Source organism: Branchiostoma floridae, chromosome 10, assembly GCF_000003815.2.
Source record: "Branchiostoma floridae strain S238N-H82 chromosome 10, Bfl_VNyyK, whole genome shotgun sequence".
NCBI lineage: Eukaryota > Metazoa > Chordata > Leptocardii > Amphioxiformes > Branchiostomatidae > Branchiostoma > Branchiostoma floridae.
In genome coordinates this window covers 14,065,501-14,090,383 of record NC_049988.1, presented here as the reverse complement: position 1 = coordinate 14,090,383, position 24,883 = coordinate 14,065,501, and the positions used below count along the sequence as shown (strand labels likewise).

Below are 24,883 nucleotides of genomic sequence, written 5' to 3'. Positions count from 1 at the left end.
TTGAAAGGTGAAATGGCTAGGCTGGCATTAAGCAGACACAAGATCAAGAGGTCATGGATTTAATTCGTGAATTTCCTTGCTAGGTGTCTTGTCTTTAGGAAAGGCACTTAATCTGACTTTCTTCATGTCACCTAGGTGTAAAAATGGGTACCAAACTTCTGTTTGGGAGGTAAAAGGAGGTAGAAGGCAGAGGGTTGGGCCCCACCTTCCAATACCTAGACACATAATATAACAACCCCCTGTCCCTGTGGCCGGAAAAAGGAACTTACTTGTTCTTTAAAAGAGTCTTCATCCTGTGGTACTTTTTATTTTGCAGCTTCGACGTGACTGTGAAACTCACCTACACATCTCGTGCCAGGGAAGTGAATGACAGAATAAGTAAGTAAAGCCTTGTACAGATGTCTGATCATTCCTCGATATCATTGGTTTAAATCAGTAACCTTTTGCTTAATAATATCTATCTGCATGTATAGTATCTGAAATTCTCAGATGTAGAAAGACAGTGAAAATGGGAGCCTTGGTGCTTCCTCCATAAATGTAGCACAGGTTAACTAGTTGTAGGGGTGACCATGGTGAATCATGTATAATCTCATCTCTGTGTCGTCAGCTACAAATTAAAGAATTATCTACATGTACGTATGGCGCCCTTCCATCCTGTCCTAATCTAATAACTCACCCTTTTCCACCATCTGTCTGTCCTGAGCTACATTTGTACACACACTGCACTTTATTAGAGTCAAAAATTAGCAGGAAACAAGTAATCTAAAGTGTTTTGAGCTAGCCTGTGTCCTTCCATGTGTTTGTACCCATCACTGTTGTGTCATGTTTCTGTGGTGTGTGTTTGTGTGTGTCAGTGTGCAACAAGTTCGTAAGCTCAACGGCACCAGTTGGACTAGTGCACCTCATTGTGTGCTTAACCAATTTGGCAATCGTCATACATATTTACTGGTCTTATAAGCCAGTATGTAAATACATTCAAAAGTATTTCTTGGTAGAAACATAATCAAAAATTTGAAAGTTTCAGGTCAATGAAAAGTTTGTTTGGGCTATTGGAAATGACCACATACATATTGGAAATGACCATGTACATGTACATATACATGTACATGTGCATGTATACATCCTGCCGTGACAGTGAAGTTTTTCCAAACTTGTTGAACCCTGCACAGTGTGTGTTCTGGTGCTTGCTGGAAGTTTCGTTGACTCCTAGCATGTCCCAGACAGCCTCCCATATCTTCCCTGTACTGTTTATTCCTTGTGCTTACTAAGCTGGGGAGACAGTGGTTGTACCGGAATACTTCGACCGTTTCAGTGAGTATTTCATAGATACGCAGGCGTGGATGGCTGCCTTGTGGCCGATGGTCATTTCCCCCATGTGTTTGTGGCCTCCTTCCCTGTTTCACTTCCCTCTAACATTTGAATCCAAATGCTATGTGCCTATTGGATAGCTTTTACTGGACAAAGTGGTCTTGTAAGCAAGTATTTACCTAAAGGCTTTGGCTGAAATAAAGTGTCTGTGATTAGAAGGGAAAAAAAGAAAATATAACACACAGGGATACTTAAAATAGAGGCTTTGTTAGCTTGTTTCTGGCTGCTTTGCATTGAGAAGGCCCAGCAATGACTTTGTCACTTGCAATGTGATGTACATGGTGGGGTGTAGTATTTTATAAGATAATGATTAGTAGGTAAGATAAACTTACCTTAACCAAGTACATACGGGAAGGTAAGCTTCAATACATTGATTCTTAACTCTCTTTAAGTATTTCCATAAATGTTGTCTCAACTTTCATTGGCCCAGATTGAACCTTTATGCAAAAGAGGTGTGATCTATCTTAACAGCATGTTATTTTGACCTCCTTGTAGCCGTGGATTACAAACTTCAGGCAGAGAAGACTCGTCTCGACGCCAACCTGAATTCCCGTGTGTTCTTCAACCAACGGTTGGACCAGAACACTTTCGAGGGGCAGCTGCGGCTGAGGAATGGACGAACGCAGGAAAGGAAGATCAAGGTGTACGTCAAGGTCAGTTAGGAGCCTTTGTTCTTTTTCTGTAAACATCTGCAGTGTTTGTGGTTTTGTGGTTATCTCCAGCACAAAATCTACTTAATATTTGTTCAGTAATGTCCACTGTCAACTAAACAGCTCTTTTTCCCCCTACTGCAAAATCATGGTCTTGCTAATTACAGTGTGGACGAATTTACAGTGTCAAGCAAAGGTGACATGATAGCACTGTTTTGTGGCATCATTTCAAGGGGCTGGGGTACACATGGAAAGGTAGTCTGTGTACCACAAACTCTGCTGTCCAGGGCTGTAATTAGCCCCTACCTAGTTGCATATATTATCCATATATAGAAAACCTGGTTCTCCTGAGTTAGGGCCGTTCTCCATCAAGCTTCTAGGAGGTCGGCCAGATGTTGTACAGGCTGCTATAAGCGTGATTCAGTCAGGCTAACCTTGGAGGTAGCCAGAAATTAGGCACTAGACAGAAGAGAGTGGCAGGTTGTGGTGGTCTGTATCAGTGACCTCTGAACCTTGCTGCAAAAAAGAAGAGATAGCATTTGGACTATAATAACTTTATTCCAACAAGTCAATTTTAGATACATTAATCATATGCCCCGTGTTGCAGTTGTAGCTACTGATAATAAAGTTATTGATTGATTGATTGATTAATTGATCAATTGATTGATTCATCAATGTGATATCTGATTACAGCGGGACGTCCGAGATTACCTTCGCCCCATCCCGCTGGAGCTGAACTACGACCTCCCCCAGAACACCCCCTCCATGCCCAACCCCGGCCGGCCCGTGACCAACCTGATCAACTTCCCGATCCTGAACATGGCGGTGGGGAACAAGCGCGACCTGGAGGTGCACTTTCAGAAGGACTGTGGGGACGACCAGAACTGTAACAGCAACATGCTTCTCAGTGCCAGGTTTATGTTGCCTGGGTGAGTTCTGTAACATGAATATCCACTAAACTATGCCAGAACTGTAACAGCAACATGCTTCTTAGTGCCAGGTTCCTGTTATCTGGGTGAGTTCTAGTAGTTTCCATTATTTGATTATCTGTAATACGAATATCCACTAAACTTACCAGAACTGTAACAGCAACATGCTCCTCAGTGCCAGGTTCCTGTTATCTGGGTGAGTTCTAGTAGTTTCCATTATTTGATTATCTGTAATACGAATATCCACTAAACTTTACCAGAACTGTAACAGCGAGTTCTGTGACTCGGATACCAAAACTATAACACGAATATCCACTAAGCTATGTCAGAACTTTTCTTGTTATCTGGGTGAGTTCTGTAACACGAATATCCACTAAACTATGCCAGAACTGTAACAGCAACATGCTCCTCAGTGCCAGGTTTCTGTTATCTGGGTGAGTTCTGTAACACGAATATCCACTAAACTATGCCAGAACTGTAACAGCAACATGCTCCTCAGTGCCAGGTTTCTGTTATCTGGGTGAGTTCTGTAACACGAATATCCACTAAACTATACCAGAACTGCAACAGTAACATGCTCCTCAGTGCCAGGTTCCTGTTATCTGGGTGAGTTCTGTAACACGAATAGTTTTTATTTGGTGGGCCACAGCCAGGGGCTGAATTGAGAGGAGCTTACAATAGGCGGGGCTAGATCGCAAGGGTCTGGAGCGAGCTGCCACTCAAGTGACCTCAATTCGACAGTAATTGCCCCAGGTGCGGACTGTAGGTTTTGAACCACTCACACCGTGCCGGGAAGGACCCCTTCTCTTTTTGATAAGTGTGATGGGGTCCTTAACGTACTCGAGGTATGACTCTCCTCAAACAGGGTGTCTGCATTATAATTGTGATTAGTTTTCCATGTTTATAAGACATGGCTATCCTGATTGTGGTATACTACTCAAATGATTGCCATGCTGCAGTTTTTATAACTATACAAATGTCTATCTTTTCCCCAGTTCCCCACCCACCTACAGCCTGGGGTCCCCAGATGAGCTGAGTATCGAGGTGACGGCACAGAACTTTGATGAGCCCGCGTACGAGGCGGCGCTGTTGGTCGTTGTGCCGGAGAGCCTCAGCCTAGTCGGTGTGACCAGTGTGAAGGAGGAGGAGGTGAGATTGGGGTTGGGTAAAACTAGTGAGAAGGGGTTCCCTAAAGGAAGTGTAGTACAGTACTAGTGGTAATCTCCAGGCAGACTTACCAGTGACATAACACAGTATCAAAGCTGGTTAAGGAGTATAGCTGGCCAAAGGGAGTCATCAGCCACTCTGGTAGCCAAACACACTCCTAGGCCGGCTGCACTCCTCTGGCAGCTTTCGATACTATCTTATGCTAAAGTAGGATCTGTTTGGAGATTAGTACAGTGGCAGTGTCCTAGACTAGAGGTATAATGTAGGCTGCAGTAGTGGTCTTGGTATTGGTTGAAACTAGGTTGTTAGATACATGTACTTGTTGTTAGTATGAAATAGGACTGTTGGTATGAAATCAGACTTTTTTTCTAGGAGTGAGTTGCTATATCGTTTGGGCCTTAACCAGTGAAGCCAGCAAATGTCCATTTTTAGCTCTTTTCTGACCACAACAACAGGATACTTACAGATAGAGCTAGAATCAGCAAATAACTGCAGTTGGAGAGTCAGAGAAAAAAAAGGTGCTTCGCAAACTTGCAGCATGCCCCTCTGGTCCTTGAACATATGTGGCATGCGCGTTTACTTTGTTCTTACAAGCATCTTGAACCGGAGGCTAGCCACTGGTCTAATAGAATAGTTGTAGGAAATCTTGCATAGCTGTTGACTGAGCACTCGTTACAGATCCAAGACTATCGCTATGCTTAAGCTTTCTGTATACCTTTTAACCATTCTTGCAATTAACAGCTCTGCCTTTACCAACTTGCAGGTTTGAAATATTGCTAATGATAAAGTTACCGTTTTTAATACTTAAAAATGCTTGTCGCAATTCATCCCAAAATTTTCCTTCAATATATTCTTTAAGGCATATTAACTACTGTAACAATTTCATGTACATCTTTATCGATTTGCATGTTAAAACATGAACTTGGATTGCTGGACACTGACATCATTTTAGCTGTCACATTTTAAGTATACTTTAAATGATATCATCTGTAGCAAGTGAACTGAAAGCATCCTTAAGTTTTGGTAAATGAATGTATAATACACTGGAGCGGTTTATAAGCAAGTCACTTTCCACTCTCTCTACCTCCCACACTAACGAATTTCTCTTTCCTCTGCTCTTCCACTCGCTCTGCATGTTAATCATGGTTACCATGGTGAGTATAGATCCTGACACTGGAGGACATCCCCAATCACATATGTGTTGAAGTACAGTCTAACTTGCACCTTCCATGTTGTTCTCCCCAAACCTTGACTATAGATGTGTTGTGCTGAAATCCTGTCAATCATGTTTCTGGTGTGAAATATGGTTTGCAAAGAAACCTGTTCTAATGGACCGATCCTTAAGCCCCGCCCCCTGTTCGATAATGTTGTATCTTGAACACCTCCATCAAAAACAGTGCTTGTCGGACAGAACTGGCCGCCGCCGCTATTTAGCAGATAATGACGACTTTGGTTTAGCTTTTTTGACCCTGAAATCCTCTCAGACCGGGGCCAAATATGGCATTTTATCAGGATTGGTCCATTGTCAAGGTTTGACAGGAACATAACAGTCACATAACAGGCATGTTCTGATCATGTGATCACAACATGTTGAGCATGTGATTGGCAGATGGCGATCACACCATTTTCATGTGCCGATCATGTGACCATCATGTGATCAACACTTGCTGACTTTGTGGTAGTGTGTGCTCACCTGAACATATCTTCACTGTGATGTGAATGATTTCCACTCCGTTAATGCATGATTTACGTCTATGATTTGTGTCCAACTTTCTTAAGCATCTCTTACCACTCATCTCTATTCTTCATTTTCATCTTGAGACTTCTCTCATAACTGTGAGTTTCTCAGTCTTCTAGGATATTTCTTTGGATATGTTAAGATATCTATATGAAAATATAATCATACAGGTGTCCTTCCTGACAAAACTACAGTTGATGCCAGTAAGGGAAAAACTATGTGATTAAATCAATCTCTTAGGTTTGCTCTTACAATATAATGGAAAACAACAAAAATTGTTCTTAAACAATTGCAGTTGTGGTGTTGCATTTCCCACCTATCTCATGTATTCTGGGTCTTTACTAAATCTGCCACTCTCTTGTATTTGTTACATTGTACATCCGTTTCTTTCCTGCGAGACTGGAGCAAAGTAATAAAACACTTCCTTGTTGGACTACTTATCTTAATCATGTCAATGAAAACTGGGCAAAGATTTAGACAACTAAAGTGAAACCAATGCCTGAAAACACAGGTTGCCGTAAATTTATTCTCTATCCTGTATTGATGGACCAAAAATGACTGGTAGTCATAGTAGGCAACATAGAAATCTTCAGACCATTCCATTTGCCAAATGGGTTGTCAGTATCTGCCATTGTTTTATGCTGTACTTGCCTGTCATGTTGGTGTTTGCCTGTGTTTAACACTGTGCCATTCCATGCCTCTGACAGCCATGCTATTTGGAGCTGGATGAGGTGTTCTGTCTCATTCCTTCTTGTCCTTCCAGCAGTTTTTGTACTGTTACTTCTCTGTAGTGTACACTTCATGCTTTTTCCACTGCATTGTCTCAGTCTAGTCAAAGTACTCTTACTGTAAAATCCTGGACAGTTTAAGAGTTCTTTTCCTGTATCCAAGTACATTCACATAAGGCCAACTCAATATCCAAATTTTATATCGCAACTTTATTATCCAAATTGATGTCCAGTTTTGTGGCATCTGTCCGTAAATGAAAGGAAATTTTGAGTGAAGTTTTAAAAATCCTTTGTACTTTGACTAGCCTGTCATAAACATATCTCTTTTATGAGCATGGTGCTTTGATTGTGCCACATACCATAGATACACATCATTCATGTTTTCACACGTACAAATGTAAACACATTTGCAATAGGTGTGTGTGTGTGTGCTCTTGCTGTGCTACAAGGACTCTCCCCTTTGTAGCAATGTGTTAGCAACACAGCATTATTTTACACCTGGGACGGCTGGGAGTATATGCACAAAGTGATATATTTGGGGAGAGTCCCTGCTTGGTGTGTGGTTTGCCACAAATGGATGTTTTGCTTTTGCACTGTGCAAGTTTTTGATGATAGCTACAAGCTACATCCATGTTGTAACTTGTATGCACATGTTAAATCCATACAAGTGCATTCAAATTGAAACGGTTTCTGTGAAGAATGGAACAAACTTTTATTACAGTAGTGGATGAGTAGGTTAAAAGATTTGTAACTTTAAGAGGTTCTATATCTGATATACTCCATTCTCTGTTACATGGATAGACCAAGACTTCTTGCTCACCAAGGGAAGGGAACGAGACGTACATTGACTGTGAGGTTGGCAACCCACTTCGCGAGCTGGTAAGTAGACATCATCATCATCATGTTTGTCACATTTGCTTGCCTAGACATCAAAATATTAAACACACTGCAAGCACTTTGTGCATAGTACATACCTTCTGTTCCAAAGAAAGAAAAAATGCTAAGCAAGGCAGCCAAGACTGGTGGCAGCTACCTACAGAGATACAGACAACAGTAGAAACACACATACAGTCAATAAGTGCAGCAGGAGCAAAAAAATCTAACTTATGGATTGAAACTATGTGCAGGTGTTGTAAATGTGTTTGTGATATGCTTTAACTTTCTCCCTGCTGTCAAACCCCAAACCAATGAAAATTTGGTACCAAACACCTACCTTAAGCAGGCTGAAGGTTAAGTAAAGTGTTATTTCTCTACAGCAAAAGTTCCTGCTTCGTTTTGAGACAAGAAACATCGGGACAGACGAACCAGAGCTGGAGGTTTCCATGGAGCTGACAACGTAAGTTGGAATACATCTGGCATTGTCTTTGTGTAAAGTGAAGTAAGGAACTTGAAAGTTAAGAAACTTAACTGTCTGTCTTGACTGAATCACTTGTATACATAGATGTATTTATTTATTTTTATCCATTTATTTATTGAAATTGGGTGTCAGAAGATGCCTTTTCAAAGCCGCCATACCTTTTATTTGATTATGTTTATTCAATTTTGTTTAACGTATGGAGACATATCGCCTACTGGTACTTTTCAATGTATCGGGGGGGGGGGGGGAGACCCCAGGCATAACATATCAAAATCAAAGGTACAAGAAATAAAAAAAGAACTAATCGATATCTGTCACCATTTATTCGCAAGCAGAGTAACCTTTTACCTTTGTGACTTGCCAATGATCAATGATTTCTGTTCCGCGCAGGACGAGTAATGAGACCAACACAGAGGACGACAGGGTCACTATTGTTGCTAAGGTGATTGTGGAGGTGGACCTCACTGTTTCTGGGGAGGTTTCTCCTGGTGGCTTTCTTAGAGACAAGTAGTAGTTTTAGATTTCAACATGTCAGTTTGTACCTACAGGCTAAGGCTTTCAGTGGAGTAAGGTTAACTATGTAAGAAATTTGGCGATTTAAGAAAAAAAAGTTGGAATGATTTAGAAAGCAAAGGGGGTGAAATTAATTACATGCATTTAGGGAAGTATTTTGTCTTTTGGTATGTTGCTTTTTGCAACTTTGTTTTATTATACATGTATATCATACAAGGGGTCATACAAGGGATCTTCACCTTGATCCTTTGAGATATCAAATCATCATTGCTCCTAGATGTGGAACGAGATGGAGTGAATTTTACTTCAAGAAAGACCTGAACCAACGCTCTGCATTCTAGGAGAAAACCTTAGACTACTTTGTCCTAGTCATTTCTGATTGTAACATTCCATTTTTTCTCCCATCCTACAGAAAATCCAAGCCAGAACAGGTGTTCTTCGGAGGGCAGTCTAAGGGAGAGAGTGAGATGGAGTATCTGGAGGATATCGGCACTCCTCTCAGCCACACGTTTGTGGTAAGCTTGTTAATCTTTTTTGTCCATGTGGCCAAAATGGTTTAGACCTCTTTTTGTTGAACCTCTTCTTCTTGGTATACATGTAACATACTTATAGTCCCGCTCACTGACATCTTTTACACTGTGGCCATCCCCCAGTAAGGTACAAATGTAGCTGATTGTGGCCAAAATGTTTGAGACCTCTTTTTGTTTTAGTACCTCTTCTTCTTGATATAGTATGTCTGATTCATAGTGAACTAATCGTCTACCTCACTGGCATCTTTTAGACTTAAGTCATCCCTGTAGTAAAGTAGCTGGAGTCTCATACTTCCCAGTTAGAACATTTGTCACTCTGGTTTTGGGAATTGTTGCTTCTTCAGTGCTACAGCCTTGGCACGTTGATAACACCCGATTCTTTGATCTCGGAAGTTAAGCAACGTGCAGTTGGGTCAGTACTTGTATGGGAGACCACCAAGGAAGACTAGATGCTGTAGCTGAGTCATACCAAAGACTCTTAATAATGGTACATACAATGTAATTCTTTCTCTGCTAAGAGGAAGAGTATGGAAGCTTAATGCACTACACTACCAGCGGACCAGCCCCCTGCTGTAGTGATTTCACCTATGTGTGGCCCCAGGGCTATGAAATGGAGATGGGCACGGGCCTAACGCATCTCACTGATGTATGGGCAACTTTAGCTTGAGCTCAATAGAGCAAAGCACTCAAAGCACTTACAAACCTGTTTTCCCCTTTGAACGTGTATTTTTTAGGTCCGTAACATCGGTACTGGCGACGTACCGAAAGCAGTCGTGTCCATTGATTGGCCGTACGAGATCCTGAATACGCCGCTGCACACGAACGGAAAATGGCTGCTCTACCTGACGGACATCGCTGTCGTTGGCAATGCCGAATGTCGGCCGCCACCTGGGATCATCAATCCATTGAGTTTGGAGGTAAGTCTTTTATGACATCTCATACAAAGGAAACAAGCTAATTGATTTGTGATTGGAAGTGATGCCTGTGTCATAATCATTGTGTTGGTGTTAACTGTTTCTCCGATGCTAAGCTAAGAGTTTCTTCAATGCAAAGCCAAGAATAGACCTTGAAATATACAAGACTTACCATACCACCTACGTAATCCACAGATGTACAATGTACACTGGTCAGATATCATCTTCGCATATTTATTCATTTGTTTGTTTGTTTCCTTATTTACAGAGCCGGAGACCTATTAACTACAAGCCTGTTAGTTCCACCACAGCCAGGGATCGGTATCAGGTAAGATTTAGAGATGGAAGTAACCAAACATTGGATCTGCTGTTACTGCTGTAGTTTATGGGTTAGAAATCTTCCTTATCACAGTTTTTACACTGTAATAATGTTCAATTTAACGAATTTCAGCCTTAGACAAGTCATTTGAGTAATGAAATCAATACAAGTGTTGGTCCTTACTTGGACCATATTTTATGTGCTCTGTTCAGTCATTGCATTTTGTTATTTGTATCCTGTGACTTTTTTCTTTGATTTCCAACCACTGCCCATCCTCCAGGCAATACATGTATGTCATCTGCCAGATTTGTCTGATGCTACATTTCAAATTTTGTTTGCTTTATGTTGATGCTTTCTGTTTCAATCTTTGTAGATTGTTTGATTGTTCCTGTCTTGTATCATTGTTTGTACTGTGTTCTTCACTTTGTAGACAATAAGTTTTTTCTTTGTGTCTTGTGTTTTATTGCCTCCTTTCAGTGTGCATCATTCAAATGTGTTTTTTTTTTTCTATCTCTGTATTTTTTGTGTGTTCTGTGTTTTTATTGATGGGGTGCACTTCTTTACTGGTCTTATTTCTTGTTGATACTGGTTTGTTCCCACTGAAAATAAACTACACTTAATAGCCTCCTGTAGACCCTCTCGCTGGTACAAGTGTTGTGAACCCTGCTAGGAAAGATGAAGAAATAATAAGGAAAACTACAGTTACAAGTGGAGGCACCTCTGTTAAAACTGGAGGCACTTCTGTTAAAACTGGAGGAACTTCTATAACAACTTCTAAAACCTCCTCAACTGTCTCTAAAACAACCTACACATCCTCCTCCAGCTCTGTATCCTATTCCTCCTCTTCCTCTTCCTCTTCTGCCTCTTCATCTTCATCATCTGTTTCCTCATCTAACAAGGTCCGTGTCACCGACCGTGCGCGCCGATCCCTGACCGACAACTACGCCCATGGGATGCAGACCTTTATGAGGAGGGCACGCGAGACAAACATCGGGGAACTGTTGGGCACCAAGAGTTCCAGGGAGTCAAAGATCCTGGTAAGTCATCTGATTCCTGCATGTGCGTTTTTTAATATTTTTGACGTACTCATGTTAAGTAGATGGTGTGGAGGTGTTTTGAATATTGGAGACAAATCTAAGATATTTTCAGTTCTTATTCAAATTGGCTTGGCACCTGTAGCTGTAGGGAGTTTCGTGATGGAGTAACACAAGGATTGTTGTACAGTCATGTAAGATTTCTACAGTAACAGTTACAGCTGTTGAATCACATTTCAACAGGTAATATATTGGAATAACACAAGGATTGTTGTACATATAAGCATTGTACAGTTAGATCAGCACAACTTTCAACAGGTGATATATTAAAGTACTCAAAACTTCATGCTGTTGAAACTCTTTAAAGAGATACATGTATGAATATTATTAACATTTCCCTCCTGCGATTGTAGGACTGTAAGAAAGGTACAGCCCGCTGTGCGGTGATCAACTGTACCATCGACCTCCTGGCCAAGAACAAGGACGTGGTCATCACCTTCCAGGCCAGGCTCTGGAACTCCACCTTCCTGCAGGTGGGTTCACGCTGACCTTCAACTTTAACCTTTGACATAGAATACAATGATTGACAATGTTTTTTCAAAGTGACACTACAACTAATGTTGAAATATGTTGTGACAATCTGTTCCAAGGCATATCTTGACAAATACCAGTGTGTAAGAAATGTACTTCATTTGCATCATTCTTGAAATGCAGTTTTCTGTCTGACGGTTTCTTTCATTTACCAATCGGTTAGTACTCTTCTAGGTTTTTTTTTTTTTGCATGGTGCATTTTTTTCTTCGTCTTCTTTAGTCATAATGGCTACTATTTCACTTATCCATAGGTTTAACTTTAAGTTAGCACTCTTCTAGATTGGGGAAGCTTTTTGTGGTGTATTTTTTTTTGAGTCATACTTTTTTGCACCAACAGGAATACAGGGAAGTAAAGGAGGTGGACATTGTTTCCCACGCGACAGTTCGGATGCTCCCAACTCGCTTAAGCGTTGTTGAGGCCAACCCAGAAAACGACAAAACGGCCGTGAGCACAAGAGCCTTCCCCGACTTTGACCTTCAGAAGGAGGCCCCGGGTGTTCCACTGTGGATCATCATCGTGGCTGTGGTTGGGGGGCTGCTGCTATTGGTGCTCCTCATCCTGTGTCTATGGAAGGTACACATACGTTTAACACTCTTCTTGAAAAACCCCACATGGATCCTTCATGTCCTTTTATTGACTCCTGTGTTTAGGAAAAGAAGAAAAATTGTGAATTTGTTTTATTGTATTTGCTTTGTTTTCTGATGCTTTCAGTTTGACATTTTGTGATGTTTTCTTATGGTTTATCTCCTTGGGCTATATTCGTGTTACGGGCTATTCCATTTGAATCTGAGGGGGGCATTCAAAGATGATTTTGAACCATTCTCTCTATGTACATGTATCCAATGGTGCATGATCCATTCAATTTGAAAGTCCCCCACCCCATTATTCTATGAAATGGAATAGCCCACATATGTTTTGACTTTGATTATTAACAAGAACCTCTGCTTCCCCAGTGTGGTTTCTTCACAAGGAAAAGTAAGAAAGAGAAATATGAAGCGAGGTACTACCAAGCCAAGAAGGTTCCTAAGGCCTCAGAGAAGGAGTATCCTGCCCCATAGACACCGGTAATCATAGAAACATGGTAGTACATGTAGGATGGACTGATAACTATATAATTTCTGTACATTATAATGTAGCTAGTCATGCTTTCAAATATGCAATGTCAGTGTACACATATTACACTGCTTATTTCTTAAATTACATAAAGTTGTCAACCAAAACTATGTCAAGACTGGATTGTTGTGAAATATTTAGATTTGCCAAGGCGAAATGGTTTATTTATATATTTATTCAAACTTCACCAGAAAGAAACATACAAATGGTGGGAAAGACAACTACAACTTGTTGAACTTTTGTTCACAATATGTCTAAGTCAAAACTACCAAAATTGCTTTCAAACATCCTCAGAGAATCATGTAATGCTACATTTATATGTGCAGAACTGACTAATGCTAACCCTTGTGTTTGTCTGTCTGTAGGACTTGAGGATGATCACCATGTTTTTAACACCCACATATACTAATCTGTGGAGACACGTGCTTTCTTCTGTGTCCCTGTGTAGTTAGGGGCCCATCCAGCATCACCAATATCTCATGCTAAATAAAATCTGTTCAGCAGCTTAGCGAAAAATGTTTAATACATTACAATTCAGTGGAAAAGTTTGATTCTTCGGGCAATTCCGTTAATGGATGTGAGATGTGAGAGATCTACTAAAGAACAGATTTTGTTTAGAGTGGATATTGAGTATACTGCATGGTCCCTTAGAAGGGACTTGTGTAGGAACTGTGCATGACAGAGGACAGCTCACCACTAACTCATTCTATATCCACCAGCTTTTACATTGCCAGTCACCCATGCTTATTATGTGTCATGAAAGGAAAGGGAGGCAGAGTGAAATTTTCCACTCATTCCTTCTGCAACTGTTTTGAAATATAAGTTACCAGAAGGAAGAATTTGGCTATGTCCTCCCTTTGTAGAATACGCTTGGAAGATTTTTTTACAACAAATTTTTGAATGATGAAATTGTCACTGTCATACTATTGATTTCTTGATACCATTTTCAATCTGAAAATTCAATTTTTCAAGATGTCCCTGACACAATCTTACTAGTTTCTGCAGTTTTAGGTATGTTTCAGTCATGTTGAGATTTTTGACATCACACATTAGCCTCCCTTGACAGACATATATGTCTAACCTATAACCAACATTATAGTGCATGGCTTCTTCAGGACTAGGTGACTCCACATACAGTAGCCTGTTCATCTGTAGTGTTGCTGACAACACCTCTGCATGTCTACTTGACACAGCATGTTAACCCAAGGAGCTTTTAAAAAGATCCTTGCAATTGGTTAACCCAATGTCCGTTTTTCTCCACGCTGCAACTGTTGAGGTGGAAAAGGAGTACATGTGTATGGTGTTCACTCTGTAACTTACTGTGTGTTTCCCTTGCTTTTTTTTTCCAGTGTGGATTCTTCCAGAGAACAAAGCTCAAGGAACAGAGAGCAGTCAAACGAAAGGCCCACTCAGCATACTACGACCAGGTCCCACAGCAAGTCAAAGCCTAGAGTCCCAGGAGTTTGTCATTTTTGTTTTCAGATGGAGAAAAAAGGTGCAAAGAATTGAGTTTTCTTTTTAAAGTTGTAAAACAAAGGGTCATCTTCGGGTAAAACTTGGGAAGAGAAAAACTTATAGTTATTTGCATACAGACACCGCATTTTAGGCGATATTTATAATTAGTCTGAATTATTTTGAATAAAAGAATATCTGAGCCACAATAATTGAATTATTTTCAAAAAATTGACTAAGAAAATACTCATTTATTTGAATTTCTTTGAATGTTTTAGAAACATTTTGAAAGTAAATGTACAAAAATATCTTTATTTAGAATAATTGTGAAACCTCTCTGTTATTATTTCACATTTACAAATATTTACAAAAAATGGTAAACCTGGCCAAATGGTAAAATTAGTTTATTGCCCCCATAAAAGTAAGCCCTATTGTTGCATCAGTATATTTTTAGATTTCACTGCTGGGCACTGGTGGATCCTTTGTGGTGGGCCATTGTTGCGTGGCACCCAACCATACTTTGCAAGGATGTGTGAATTGCTATCTTCCCAGCCCACCGAACCATTTACAAAAAATGGTAGAAAATGGTAGAAAATGGTAAATAATGGTAGAATGCTGTTATCATTATTTAGAAACCATTAGAAGTATCCAATTCCACACCATGAATATTTCCAAACTTTTACAGGACCAGGGAAATATTTATAAAGTTGAAACAGTGTTAAAAATATTTCTGAAGTATCAAATGTCCTAGACATATAATTACAAAACTTTAAAATCAATTCTAAACAATGGCAACAAACATCCGCATGGTGTCTTGGAATGGACTCTACATTAAAAACCTGATAAAAATTAATACTCATGATCATAGAGTTTGACAAGGAAATGCCCGCAGTTGCACTTCAAGACTTGATTACAATCAAGTGGGAAAATTCAATCCTCTGAAGGCAGCAGACTCTATGAAGAACTGTCACTGATAGGGTATGCTGTAACTGTAGACTGCACAATGTTACAAATAAATCATAATATCTGTGTTGAAATAATTTTAAGAAATACGTAATGCTTATCAGTTGTGTTGTTTAAAGTAGCAAAATTGTCAAAACTAGTCAAATGAGGTACTTTTACAGCTGATTCACATTTTTGTAGTGAATGTCAGTTGGGTGTTTATTCTGAATTTATCCCAAAGATCTTTGTTTATAGGTTGTTACAATCATGATTAAGCACTAGGAATAGCCAAAAATAATCTTTTGTGACTGATAACTGGAATATGTACTTCTGTGTATGATTTTATATTTAATAGCTTTCAAATGGATGGAATGCTCTATCATACATGTAGGCTACATCGCATTTACAACACCATAGGTGCCAAATTGATATATGTAAGTATGTAAACTGTTAAAGTGTTTTATATATTCACACAGATGGTCGTATTCTTTGGAATTTTGAGTAGTTTGTAGTTTAGGGCACTGTTCTTTAAAAAATAGCGTATTTATAATTTTTGCCTAACTTCATGTTTGTGTATCAAACCACACAGTTTATTATCTTGCTTGATTGTTGAATGTTTGCTGTATGTACATTTTAGTGTTTTATATTTGTAAAATAGAATATTGGGGTTTATACTTATGATGTGCAGTACTTTGAATTTCAAGGCGCTCTCACAAAATGAGAATGATATGCGCCTAAGAAGGCACCAGTTGTCCCACTTAGCAGTCAATCATTCTTGGCTCTGTACTTGACCACACCCTTTTGGTTTGGTAGGAAAGGGGTTACATGGGCTGTACCATTGAGATAATGCAATAGGGGTAGCACATTTTTCATTTCAAACAAGAAATGATCCACCCCTATCACTCCAGTGGTACATGTACTTCAAACTGGGCCGTACCAACTTACTATGCACCTGAGGGGGGATATCTGATTTTGTAACTGTCTTGCCAAATTTGATAATCAATTATGTATGGATAAGAATGATATAGAGGAAAGGGGTACTTTATATTTGTGCTTTAGAAAAGAGATATGGAGGCAATGGAAGGTAGACTGGCCAGCTGTTGTTTTGTGAACGGTTGTGTTTTTATCACATCTTAGCAAGGAGGTTTCTGTTGAAACCTACTTTATCTAAGTAAATATTTGAAGTGTAATTTGATCTATCTGGATTGTCACCCAGAGTAAATCAGTTTGAACCAGTCTGCCTCCTTTGTAATACCTGATGCTGATTGGACAACATGCTGCTAGCGGGATGATTAGCTCAGCCAAATATGGTCATGAAACGTAGCAGACATTTTCTACTAGCTCTAGTCCTTGCTCTAGTCTATGTCTATCATTTTTAAACACAACTTCTGTAACTTTCCTTGATATTTGAAATATTTATCTAGTGTTGCAAACTTTTGCAATATTTTCACATTTGTGAGCATACCTTTCTGAATTAGACACAAATTTTTGGAAAGGAAAGTTTCAGGTTTGGTGTAGCTTGTGGTCCAGTAAGTCAACTGCATTGCTCATGTATGCAAACTTGTATTAAACAGAAGGAAGAATTGTAAATTAGTTGCACAGATTTCAGGTTTACGAATCGTATGTTACATGTTTGATTGAACAAGCATGTTGTGTTATGTCATATATATTTTTATTGTTTATGTTAAAGGTTGTTCTTGTAGAGTGAAACTGTGCATGAGTGTAATTTAAGCTGGACGCTTTTTACTAGATGTCAAAAAAATGTGCCATTCCCTCTGTGTACCACCTTTTCCGCCAAAAGATTGACACTTTTTCCCCAAGATTTGGCTGATCTGGGAAACCAACATCCCTTCCTATTCTTTCTTGGGGTTGCCTTATTTCTGCTGTACTGGACCTTTGTATGTAGCAGACTAATGTCCTCCAGAAATGCTTGAAAGAAACAGCAAATATTTTACATGGTGCTTCCTCGCAACCCCTTTAATTAATGGGAAGTGTTGGGTTCTGTAGGCCTTTCAACAAAAATGTACAAAATTACACAGAACTAGATCAAAATTGCTTCTTTACAATTGTAGATTCTGTGTATAACTCACACAAAGAGTGAGTTTTCAGAGTAGCTGGCCTACCCTCTTGGGTACCACACTCGAGTCAAACCTGCTGTTTTTGATACATGAAACTTTCAGTGTTGTATAGATGGAGAAAGGTGGAACACAGAGGGACAGCCCCCCACAGTTCATCTGGGGAAGAAGAGGATGCTATTTTCATTAACTTTGTATGATACATTAACTCTTTGTCCAGCTGACCTGTAGAATTTTGTACACCAGCTTTGGACAATAAAACAATTTTGTACAAACAGGAGTCAAGATGTCCTTGTTTCATTTCTTTGATATTTTGTACATGTATCTATGTGACTTATGAAAGAGATGTTTAAAACTGGTGGACAATAGAAATGTTTCAAGATTTCCTCATTAGTATCTTACACCTGAATATGAAAATTATATTCAGAGGGTTGTCTGCAATTTCTTTTGATATGTGAAATAATATCAAGATGGACAAGATCAGATTGCAGTCAATCTATAAGTATCATACTGTTAAATTTTGAAGACCCACCAACACTCAACAACAATTTTTTTTTTCATTTTTGTTATCAAAAGATAAAGTTTGAGACTACTGAGTCTGGCTGGCACTTTATTGACAGTAATTCGAATATCCAAATTTAAATCCATCTTTATTTTACATAGCAGCAATGAAATGCCACTCGAGAGAGTCAAAAGATAAGGTCGCCCTACGTTGTGGAACAAACTCTCTGCCGTTCAGAGACAAAAGACAACACAAGCAACTTTTAAAAACGGACTGATGCGGTAATACTGTTGGCAGGACTTTTACTGTTATCTTATTTCTAAGTTAAGTTATGTGACTGTGTAGTTCACAAGTATTGTATGGTGTCTGTTTCTATATGTGTCCAGGGAGTCCTGAAAAACAGGCTGAAGCCTGAGCGATGTACTCTGGTAAAACAAATAAAACGAAACAAAACTATGCTACATGTTCTGGGTCCCAGCAGTAATGCATGCCTGAGTCCAGACTGTCCAGTCTTCCCATATCTCCTTCCTCCAAGGTGAAGTCAAAGATGTGGATGTTGTCTTTAAGGTGCTGAGGGTTGGTGGATTTGGGAATGATCCCGACTCCTCTCTGGACTGCCCATCTGAGCAGAATCTGTTGGGGCAAGACAAAGATTGACTTGTCAGTTGTCACCAACCAAACGTCTGTCCTAGCAAATGGCTGGTGTGTTTACTCATCTTGCAATCTGAACACTTTTGGTTGGTAACTGGGAGACATTGGTTCAATTCTGAATTGGGATCCTGTGTTCAAAGAGGTACTCTCCAAGCAGAGGTTAGGATCCTGCTGTTTTTTTAACTTTTTTTTTTAGTCGTTTTTATCGGGCTTTCTATTTTGTCATTTTTCTTGAAGTACGCCAGCCAGTTAGGTTTTGACACAGCAAAATAAAAAGAAAAATAGAAAGCCCGATAAAATGACTAAAAAAAACACTAAAAATACAGCCAGAGCCTAATCTCTGCTTGGAGAGTATCAAAGAGGTGCCTTGAGCAGAGCTAGCAAACCCTTTTGAAAATACAACCTGCTGAAAAAGCTTGCTACACTACAAGTATGTGCCACTTTGCTCTACTTGGGTCTGAAGAAATGAACAAATTGAGCACTTGCTCTTCTGAGAGCAATGAGGAATTTGTATGAGATATAGCCATATGTATTCCATATTCGATTCCAGAAAGTTGTATTACATTACCTGTCCTGGAGTTCTGTTGTATTTTGTGGCTGTTTCCACGACAGCAGAATGAGACACCAGTTTACCGGTGCCCAGTGAGGAGTAGGCCTGGAAGTGAATGCCATGCTCTCTACAGAGGGATATCAGTTCAGTCTGTTGCAGTTCTGGGTGGTGTTCAATCTGAAAAAGGGAATGGCTTTGATTTAATGGAGCGAAAATTGTATAAACAGTAAATGCAATTTACCAAGAGTAAAATAAAGGCAGGAATCATTAAACAGTTCACATATTTAACATCTTATGTTTAAGTCAGAAATCTTAGGGAAAAGAGGAGGGACTCAACCCCTTTCAAAGCCAAAATGTAATCCCTTTCACAGATTTAATTGTACATGTGCAGGTTCAAGGTGAAGGCCCAGGACTTAAAACATGTCTGGACATTTTTATATGAACCAATCAATGCATATCTGGACATCTATAAGGCATGGACAAGACAAAAACTGTTTATGAGTTGGGTCTTCACCCTTGACCTGCACATATGCTGTTGGACCCATGAAAGAGCATGTTGGCAATTCTAAAATCATAGTTAAACTTGCACACTAAAGCTATAGCTATAACTATAGTTCCTTTTTCAAAACTAAAGATCTAACTCTGTGTTCCATACCTGTAACACAGCTGGCTTGACCTGACAATGTTCCAGCAATTCCTTCATATGTCGGACTGTGTAGTTGGAAACTCCAATGGCTCTCAACTGCCCTTCTAGGTGCAGTTCCTCTAGCGCCCTCCAGGTGTCCTTCCTGTACTGCCTGTTTCTCTCATCCTCCCTGAGCATGCCCTGCTTGCCTGGCCAGTGGACCAGGTACAAGTCCAGATACTCCAACCCAAAGGCTTCTAAGGACTTCAAAACTGCTGACTTGGCTTCCGCATAACCCTGGTCTTTTGGAGCCAGTTTGCTTGTGATAAAAAGTTTGTTTCGCTCTATGCCGTATTTTGGACAGAACTGTTTCAGAGCGATGGCGATGTCTGCCTCATTACGGTACACAGCAGCTGTGTCGATCGAACGGTACCCAAGTTTCAGCGCTGTTTCAACAGTTTGTACCACAAGTTCTTGCCCGCGTAACTTGAAAGTGCCGAGACCTACAATAGGCATGTCACTGCCCGTGTTCAACTTGACTGTTTCCATTGGGTCCTGTTTAAAAAGATGTCACAATTAACTTAAGTATTCATTTTCAAAATCATACTAAAGTAGTGTTGTTACGTCCTCGGATTCTGAAGATCTCCAACTTCAAAAGACGTAACTGTGTTTTCCTGATTCATTTTTGAATCATTGACATTACTAGGAATCTAGGATATTGGATAATAATAAACAACAACATAATAATTTTTGCATACTTATTTAGTACAAGAATCAAAACATTAATGACAGGTATGTTAATCATTAACGGTTATATACATAAAATTATTCTTGATATCAAAATTTGCTAACTTAGTGACTGTCAAGCTTCTAATCTAATCTTCTAACATACAAACGGTATGGGAGGGGGATATGATCCGATCGAATTACCTTTCACGCACATGCAGGGCATGGCTTAATAAAACACCAGATAGACTCAACAGAAGTTACGATGTTACAAAGATATCTGCAGCTTGGTCATAACCATAACGTTACGTATTACACTCTGTAATCTTTTCCCGCGGACAGGAAGTCAATTTTTGGTCAAAGGTCACGCAACTATCCTATTATATTTTAGGGTGAGGAAATAAAATATTTTCACGTATCTCAAATTATGGCTTCTTTTTAACGCTTTTTATATTCTTGAATGATATATTAAACATGTGAAATAGTAATTAATTTGTTTTGATATACCAGTTAAACTTTGCGATGTATTTAATACGTCACTCGACAGCCCCTTCCCACTTGTGGTACATTCCAAACTGAGTGGGCGTGGCTAACCCCCGGCGGTTACGGTCGCATTTGTCTCGTCACGAAAATGCAAATGAGCAAACGCCCGATTTCACGACCACGAAATTGGAATATGACCTGACGTTGCGACGTTGCACGTGAGTTGCCCAATCCCGGCACGCGAGGAAGCCCAGGACAGCGATCGTGCCCCACGACGTATGTCTATGATTCTCAAACTGACAACATACAATTGACGAATCGCTGGGAAAAATGATGCCCCACGACGTATAAACGTTATGTCTATGATTCTCAAACTGACAACATACAATAATTGACGAATCGCTGGGAAAAATGATGCCCCACGACGCATGTCTATGATTCTCAAACTGACAACATACAATTGACGAATCGCTGGGAAAAATGATGCCCCACGACGTATAAACGTTATGTCTATGATTCTCAAACTGACAACATACAATAATTGACGAATCGCTGGGAAAAATGATGCCCCACGACGTATGTCCATGATTCTCAAACTGACAACATACAATTGACGCATCTGACAGTGCTACCGTAATGATGTGAATATGTGACATATGACAATGCGAAGAACTAATTTTGTCATCTGCCCTACTATGATTTTAAATCTAGTAACATCTGACAATGGTCCTTACAACCGGTGTCAGTTTTTTTATCTAAGATCTGACATTGGCCCTTACACCATGTCAGGTTTTCAATCTAACATCTGACATTTGTCCTTACGCCATGTCAGATTTTTAATCTAACACCTGACATTTTTCATATTATTGTCAGATTTCCTGTCTGACATCTGACAATCATCCTCCCAATGTAAGATTTCTAGTCTAACATCTGACACTTTTTGTAGCACTGTCAGATTTTTTAATCAAACATCAAACATTCGTCTTCATACAGTCAGATTATTTCAATCTAAAATCTGATTTAAAAATCTGACATGGCGCAAGGACCAATGTCAGATGTTAGATTAAAAACCTGACTTGGTGTAAGGACCAATGTCAGATGTTAGATTAAAAACCTGACTTGGTGTAATATTTTAGGTCATCATAGTAGGGCAGATGACAGAAGTTCTTCGCATTGTCATATGTCACATATTCACATCATTACGGTAGCACTGTCAGATGTGAAATCAGATATGACAGAACTGATGTATGTTGTCAGTTTGAGAATCATAGACATACGTCGTGGGGCATCATTTTTCCCAGCGATTCGTCAATTGTATGTTGTCAGTTTGAGAATCATAGACATACGTCGTGGGGCATCATTTTTCCCAGCAATTCGTCAATTGTATGTTGTCAGTTTGAGAATCATAGACATACGTCGTGGGGCATCATTTTTCCCAGCAATTCGTCAATTGTATGTAGTCAGTTTGAGAATCATAGACATACGTCGTGGGGCATCATTTTTCCCAGCGATTCGTCAATTGTATGTTGTCAGTTTGAGAATCATAGACATACGTCGTGGGGCATCATTTTTCCCAGCAATTCGTCAATTGTATGTTGTCAGTTTGAGAATTATAGACATACGTCGTGGGGCATCATTTTTCCCAGCGATTCGTCAATTGTATGTTGTCAGTTTGAGAATCATAGACATACGTCGTGGGGCACGATCGCTGTCCCGGACTTCCTCGCGTGCCGGGATTGGGCAACTCACGTGCAACGTCGCAACGTCAGGTCATATTCCAATTTCGTGGTCGTGAAATCGGGCGTTTGCTCATTTGCATTTTCGTGACGAGACAAATGCGGGTAAAGGGATCATTTAAGTTGTCCCGAGCATGTAAATGAGTACTAACTTGTCCCGAGAATATTAAAGAGATGCATGCAAATAACTATGAATGCATCAAGAAGACCAATAGAATCCCGGAGAAACCTGGACAAACCAGGAGAATCTAAGAGAATACAGGAGAAACCAGGAGAATCCGGCAGAATACAGGAGAAACTAGGAGAAACCAGGAGAAACCCGGAGAATCTAGGAGAATCCAGGAGAATACAGGAGAAACTAGGAGAAACCAGTAGAAACCAGGAGAATCTAGGAGAATCCAGGAGAAACGAGGAGAAACCCGAAGAAACTGGGAAAAAGCAGGAGAATCTAGGAGAATCCAGGAGAATCCAGGAGAAACCCGGAGAAACTAGGAGAAACCTGGAGAATCCCGGTGAATCTAGGAGAATACAGGAGAATACTAGGAAAAACTAGGAGAAACTAGGAGAATCCAGGAGAAACCCGGAGAATCTAGGAGAATCCAGCAGAATCCAGGAATAACTAGGAGAAACCGGGAGAATCGAGGAGAATCCAGGAGAAACCCGGAGAATCTAGGAGAATACAGGAGAATACAGGAGAATCCCGGAGAAACTAGGAGAAACTAGGAGAAACCAGGAGAATACAGGAGAAACCAGGAGAAACCCGGAGAATCTAGGAGAATACAGGAGAATCTAGGAGAAACCAGGAGAAAGCAGGAGAATCTAGGAGAATCCAGGAGAATCCAGGAGAATCCCGGAGAAACTAGGAGAATCCTGGAGAATCCAGGAGAATCCAGGAGAATCTAGGAGAATCCCGGAGAATCTAGGAGAATCCCGGAGAATCTAGGAGAATCCAGGAGAATCCAGGAGAATCTAGGAGAATCCAGGAGAATCGAGGAGAATCCAGGAGAAACCCGGAGAATCTAGGAGAATCCAGGAGAATCCAGGAGAATCGAGGAGAAACCCGGAGAATCTAGGAGAAACCTGGAGAATCCAGGAGAAACTAGGAGAAACCAGGAGAAACCCGGAGAATCTAGGAGAATACAGGAGAAACTGGGAGAAACTAGGAGAAACCAGGAGAATCTAGGAGAATCCAAGAGAAACCCGGAGAAACTAGGAGAAACCTGGAGAAACCCGGAGAATCTAGGAGAATACAGGAGAATACAAGAAAAACTAGGAGAAACTAGGAGAATCCAGGAGAAACCCGGAGAATCTAGGAAAATCCAGCAGAATCCAGGAATAACTAGGAGAAACCGGGAGAAACGAGGAGAATCCAGGAGAAACCCGGAGAATCTAGGAGAATACAGGAGAAACCCGGAGAAACTAGGAGAAACCAGGAGAATACAGGAGAAACTAGGAGAAACCAGGAGAAACCCGGAGAATCTAGGAGAATACAGGAGAAACTGGGAGAAACCCGGAGAAACTAGGAGAAACCTGGAGAATCCAGGAGAATACAGGAGAAACTAGGAGAAACCCGGAGAAACTAGGAGAAACCCGGAGAATCTAAGAGAATCCAGGAGAATCCAGGAAAAACTAGGAGAATACAGGAGAAACTGGGAGAAACCAGGAGAATCTAGGAGAATCCAGGAGAATACAGGAGAAACCAGGAGAAACCCGGAGAAACTAGGAGAAACCTGGAGAATACAGGAGAAACTAGGAGAAACCAGGAGAAACCAGGAGAATCCAGGAGAATCTAGGAGATTACAGGAGAATACAGGAGAAATTAGGAGAAACCCGGAGAAACTAGGAGAAACCTGGAGAATACAGGAGAAACTAGGAGAAACCAGGAGAAACCAGGAGAATCTAGGAGAATACAGGAGAAACTGGGAGAAACCAGGAGAATCTAGGAGAATCCAGGAGAATACAGGAGAAACCAGGAGAAACCAGGAGAAACTAGGAGAAACCTGGAGAATACAGGAGAAACTAGGAGAAACCAGGAGAATCTAGGAGAATCCAGGAGAATCCAGGAAAAACTAGGAGAAACTAGGAGAAACCAGGAGAAACCCGGAGAATCTAGGAAAATACAGGAAAAACTAGGAGAAACCAGGAGAAACGAGGAGAAACTAGGAGAAACCAGGAGAAACCCGGAGAAT

The 24,883-nt window shown here is 40.3% G+C and overlaps 2 protein-coding genes across 5 annotated transcripts in view; one reads left to right on the top strand and one right to left on the bottom strand.

Moving 5' to 3' along the window:
• Positions 1 to 14,499, top strand: part of LOC118424626 (integrin alpha-6-like) — a 48,309-nt gene extending 33,810 nt beyond the window's left edge. For 2 of the 4 annotated variants that reach the window (XM_035833272.1, XM_035833269.1), the window contains 16 exons: positions 317 to 378; positions 1,270 to 1,311; positions 1,864 to 2,021; positions 2,712 to 2,947; positions 3,943 to 4,096; positions 7,382 to 7,459; positions 7,837 to 7,916; positions 8,328 to 8,411; positions 8,863 to 8,965; positions 9,715 to 9,897; positions 10,163 to 10,222; positions 11,113 to 11,250; positions 11,661 to 11,780; positions 12,176 to 12,412; positions 12,793 to 12,903; positions 14,302 to 14,439. In XM_035833272.1, the coding sequence (XP_035689165.1) occupies positions 317 to 378; positions 1,270 to 1,311; positions 1,864 to 2,021; positions 2,712 to 2,947; positions 3,943 to 4,096; positions 7,382 to 7,459; positions 7,837 to 7,916; positions 8,328 to 8,411; positions 8,863 to 8,965; positions 9,715 to 9,897; positions 10,163 to 10,222; positions 11,113 to 11,250; positions 11,661 to 11,780; positions 12,176 to 12,412; positions 12,793 to 12,897 (1,840 nt within the window). In that variant the 3' untranslated portion in view covers positions 12,898 to 12,903; positions 14,302 to 14,439. Of the gene's footprint in view, positions 1 to 316; positions 379 to 1,269; positions 1,312 to 1,863; positions 2,022 to 2,711; positions 2,948 to 3,942; positions 4,097 to 7,381; positions 7,460 to 7,836; positions 7,917 to 8,327; positions 8,412 to 8,862; positions 8,966 to 9,714; positions 9,898 to 10,162; positions 10,223 to 11,112; positions 11,251 to 11,660; positions 11,781 to 12,175; positions 12,413 to 12,792; positions 12,904 to 14,301 lie in introns of all 4 variants that reach the window. The other 2 variants (XM_035833271.1, XM_035833273.1) reach the window with 2 other exon arrangements.
• Positions 14,500 to 16,871: 2,372 nt separating this feature from the next.
• On the bottom strand, positions 16,872 to 20,825 carry LOC118424128 (glyoxal reductase-like). Its single transcript, XM_035832623.1, has 4 exons — positions 20,680 to 20,825; positions 19,780 to 20,304; positions 19,143 to 19,301; positions 16,872 to 18,556 (listed from the first exon to the last, which is right to left on the bottom strand). The coding sequence occupies exons 2-4, from the start codon at positions 20,296 to 20,298 to the stop codon at positions 18,377 to 18,379; spliced, it is 858 nt and encodes a 285-aa protein (XP_035688516.1). The 5' UTR covers positions 20,299 to 20,304; positions 20,680 to 20,825; the 3' UTR covers positions 16,872 to 18,376.
• Between the last annotated feature and the right edge of the window lie 4,058 nt (positions 20,826 to 24,883).

Excerpts from the sequence above, each read along its gene's own strand:
- LOC118424128 (XM_035832623.1), bottom strand. The coding sequence starts at position 20,298 with ATGGAAACAGTCAAGTTGAACACGGGCAGTGACATGCCTATTGTAGGT. Across the intron at positions 19,302-19,779 it reads TCAAGCCAGCTGTGTTACAG|ATTGAACACCACCCAGAACT; the intron begins GTATGGAACACA and ends TCCCTTTTTCAG. Across the intron at positions 18,557-19,142 it reads ACAACAGAACTCCAGGACAG|ATTCTGCTCAGATGGGCAGT; the intron begins GTAATGTAATAC and ends TTGCCCCAACAG.